The following is a 3512-nucleotide window of genomic DNA, read 5'->3' as shown; positions in this document are numbered from 1 at the left end:
TTTTTTTTTTTTTTTTTTGGTAGAAACCAGGGTTTTGCTATTTTGCCCAAGCTGGTCTCAAACTCCTAGGCTTAAGCAATCCACCTGTCTCAGCTTCCCAAAGTGCTGGGATTACAGGTGTGGGCCACTGTGCCGGCCATGTTTCTCTGCTTCTGCTGGCAAGCATGTTCTAGTATTTGCATGGCTCCTAGCCCTCATCTCCGTTTCTCTGCACAGATGTTACCTTCCCCGTGAGGTCTGCCTTATACCTGAGGCCTGTATTAGAAACTGCAACTCCCCATTCCCCAACCCCGTTGTTTCTTCTCTCCAGAACACTAAGCACCATCTGATCTACTATACCTTTTCCTTATTGTCCTAACTTATTGCTGGTTTTCTTCACCAAAATGTCAGCTCCCTGAGGCTAGAGATTTGTGTCTGTTCTGTCCACTGCTATATGCCCAGCACCTAGAACAGTGCCTGGCCCAATGAATAGTGAATAAATGAAGTGGACCCAGGGAAGAAACAGACAGACTTGCCCCCAGGTCACTCAGAGAGTTAGCTGTGCCCACACCCGCTCCTGGTGCCCTGCGTGATCACGAAGGGGATGGGTACTCACCAATCACAACGTCCACAGGCAGCTGGGCCAGCAGGGACCCAATGGGCGTGAGGGCCTCTGAGCTGTCCAGGGCCCCCTGGTCCCGGAGGTAGAGGATGGCGGTCTCCAGGCTGGCTGGTGGTGGGGGCTCGATGAAGGGGAAGGTTCGGGGGTCCCCCACGCTCATGCTCTTCATCTAGAATGAGAAGAAAAACCCCTAAGATTGGGAAACACAAGAGCCACTGTGCAGCACAGAGGGGCTCAGGGATCACAAACTCATGACATTTTAAAATTCCCAGTTCAGCGGGCACAGTGGCTCATGCCTGTAATCCCAACACTTTGGGAGGCCAAGACGAGTGGATCACTTGAGGTTAGGAGTTCGAGACCATCCTGGCCAACATGGTGAAACCCTGTCTCTACTAAAAATACAAAAATTAGTGGTGGTGTGCGCCTGTAATCTCAGTTACTTGGGAGGCTGAGGCAGGAGAATCGCTTGAACCCAGGAGGTGGAGATTGCAGTAAGCCGAGATCGGGCCTCTGCACTGCACTCCAGCCTGGCAACACATCAAGACTTCATCTCAAATTCCCAGTGTCAGCGAGGCACAGTGGCTCACGCCTGCAATCCCAGCACTTTAGGAGGCCACCGCAGGTGGATCACTTGAGGTCAGGAGTTTGAGACCACCCTGGCCAACATGGTGAAACCCTGTCTCTACTAAAAATACAGAAATTAGCTGGGTGTGATGGCGTGTGCCTGTAATCTCAACTACTTGGGAGGCTGAGGCAGAAGAATTGCTTGAACCTGGAGGGCGGAGGTTGCAGTGAGCCGAGATTTCACCACTGCACTCCAGCCTGGGCCACAGAGTGAGATTCCATCTCAAAAATAACATAACATAACATAACATAACATAACATAACATAACATTACATTACATTCCCAATGTCAAGATCCATTGTACAGAGGCAGGCAAGGAGGGCTGCTGTCTCTGTGTCTGTCTCCCTAGCACACCTTCCCCCAGACCCTGACCATGGACGAGAGGCACATGACCTGAGCTGGACCAATCAGAATCTTTCCCTGAGACTGCAGCCAGGAAGAGCATTCCCAGCATCCTCTCTGGTTGTGGCCAGGATGGAAGCCTATCTTATTAACCCAGAACTGCTGTGACTTTTGACTTTGTCCATTGTTTGGAAATGAGCCCATCTACAGCAGATGGAGAAATTCTTGGATTGTTCCTAAGTTAGACATACCATCTCACGAATGCACAAAATGGTAAGATCCCCCTTTCTGCCTACAATTGTTTCAGTTGTATTTCTCTCACTTGCAATCAAAAGAATCCCAATTAATGCAGTGGCCCAGGCAGGCAGCAGGTGGTGGGAGAATTAAGTGACAGCATATGTCCACCCCGGAGCCTGGCGTGGCATACGTAAGCAAACAGCACCTCTCTGGTGACTAGAAGAAGGAGAGGCTAGCAAGGCGGTTCATGTGATGGCCAGAGAGTGAGAAGAAGTCCAGAGAGCCTGTTCACCTGGCTTTCATCCGAGGGCACTAGAAGTTCTGGCGTCCACCTGCAAGCAGCTGCTGCTCCTTCCTCCCTGCTGACCAAGCCTTGATGTTGTCTAGGAGCTCACCCAATACTAATTTTAAAACCTTTATAGGCCAGGCGCGGTGGCTCATGCCTGTAATCCCAACACTTTGGAAGGCCAAGGCAGGCAGGTCATCTGAGGTCAGAAGTTCAAGACCAGCCTGGCCAACATGGTAAAACTCCCTCTCTACTAAAAATATAAAAATTAGCTGGGCCTGGTGGCACCCATCTGTGGTCCCAACTACTCGGGAGGCCGAAGCAGGAGAACCACTTGAGCCTGGGAGGTGGAGGTTGCAGTGAGCCGAGATCACACCACTGCACTCCAGCCTGGGTGACAGAATGAGACTCAGTCTCAAAAATAAATAAATAAATAACCTTTACATTAGCAGCTCTAATTTAAAGAGGCAGGGGGCAGGGCATGGGTTTTTTTTAATTCTGCAGGTGTTTCTAGTATGCAGCTAGGGCTGAGACACTGCTCTGATCAACTCAGGCAATGCTACAACCCTAGACAATTGCTGGGCATAGGGTGAACATATGTCACCTGCTTCTGCTGACAAGAGAGGATGAGAGACTGGCCAGAAGCTTCTAGAAAATGTTCCCGTGGTCTCAAAAATTAGACCCACAGAGAAGGGCAGTTCCTTGCTTCTGCCTCTGTATGGTAAAGGAGGAGGAGGTGACACCCACTGTGCCTGGGGCCAGTGGCCACTCACAAAGCAGGCTCTGATGCCTGGTGGCCTCGGATGGAGCCCTGACTCTACTACTTGCCGGCTGTGTGACCTGGGGCAATATTTTCTCTCTCTGTGCATCCTTCTTCTGGTCGAAAAATTAAGATAAGACAACCTATCCCATGGACTTTGTTTTTTTATGAGACAGGGTCTTGCTCTATCACTCAGGCTGGAGTGCAGTGATGCAATCAAGGCTCACTGCAGCCTCGACCTCCTGGGCTCAAGCGATCCTCTTGCCTCAGCCTCCCAAAGTGCTGCGATAACAGGCATGAGCCACTCATTGTTGCTGCGGGAAGTCAGGGACCCCGAACGGAGAGACTGGCTGAAGCCGCGGCAGAAGAACATAAATTGTGAAGGTTTCATGGATATTTATTAGTTCCCAAAATTAATACTTTTATAATTTCTTTCGCCTGTCTTTGAAAGGACACAAAGATAGATGTGTACCCCCCCACACACCCTTTGTTCTGCTCTCTAATCTTTGCACATACCAGAGATTTCGTAAGTTCTGTGAGCACCTGTTTTTCTGCATGTACCAGAGATTTTGTTTTGCACATACCAGAGATTTTGTAAGTTCTGAGGCAAGGTCACAAGACGTGTTTAAGTAAGATAAACTCTTGCTGCCATAAACCTGCT

The 3512-nt window shown here is 49.8% G+C and overlaps 1 protein-coding gene across 1 annotated transcript in view; it reads right to left on the bottom strand.

Moving 5' to 3' along the window:
- The window catches only part of DHX34 (DEAH (Asp-Glu-Ala-His) box polypeptide 34), a 43156-nt gene that overhangs the window by 19504 nt on the left and 20140 nt on the right, over positions 1-3512 (bottom strand). Inside the window, exon 7 of the mRNA XM_011970050.1 lies at positions 596-770. Coding sequence (XP_011825440.1) covers positions 596-770 — 175 coding nt within the window. The remainder of the gene's footprint in view (positions 1-595; positions 771-3512) is intronic.

This window comes from Mandrillus leucophaeus, unplaced genomic scaffold, assembly GCF_000951045.1.
Source record: "Mandrillus leucophaeus isolate KB7577 unplaced genomic scaffold, Mleu.le_1.0 Scaffold120, whole genome shotgun sequence".
NCBI classification, from domain to species: Eukaryota; Metazoa; Chordata; class Mammalia; order Primates; family Cercopithecidae; genus Mandrillus; species Mandrillus leucophaeus.
This window is presented reverse-complemented; position numbering and strand designations above follow the sequence as displayed.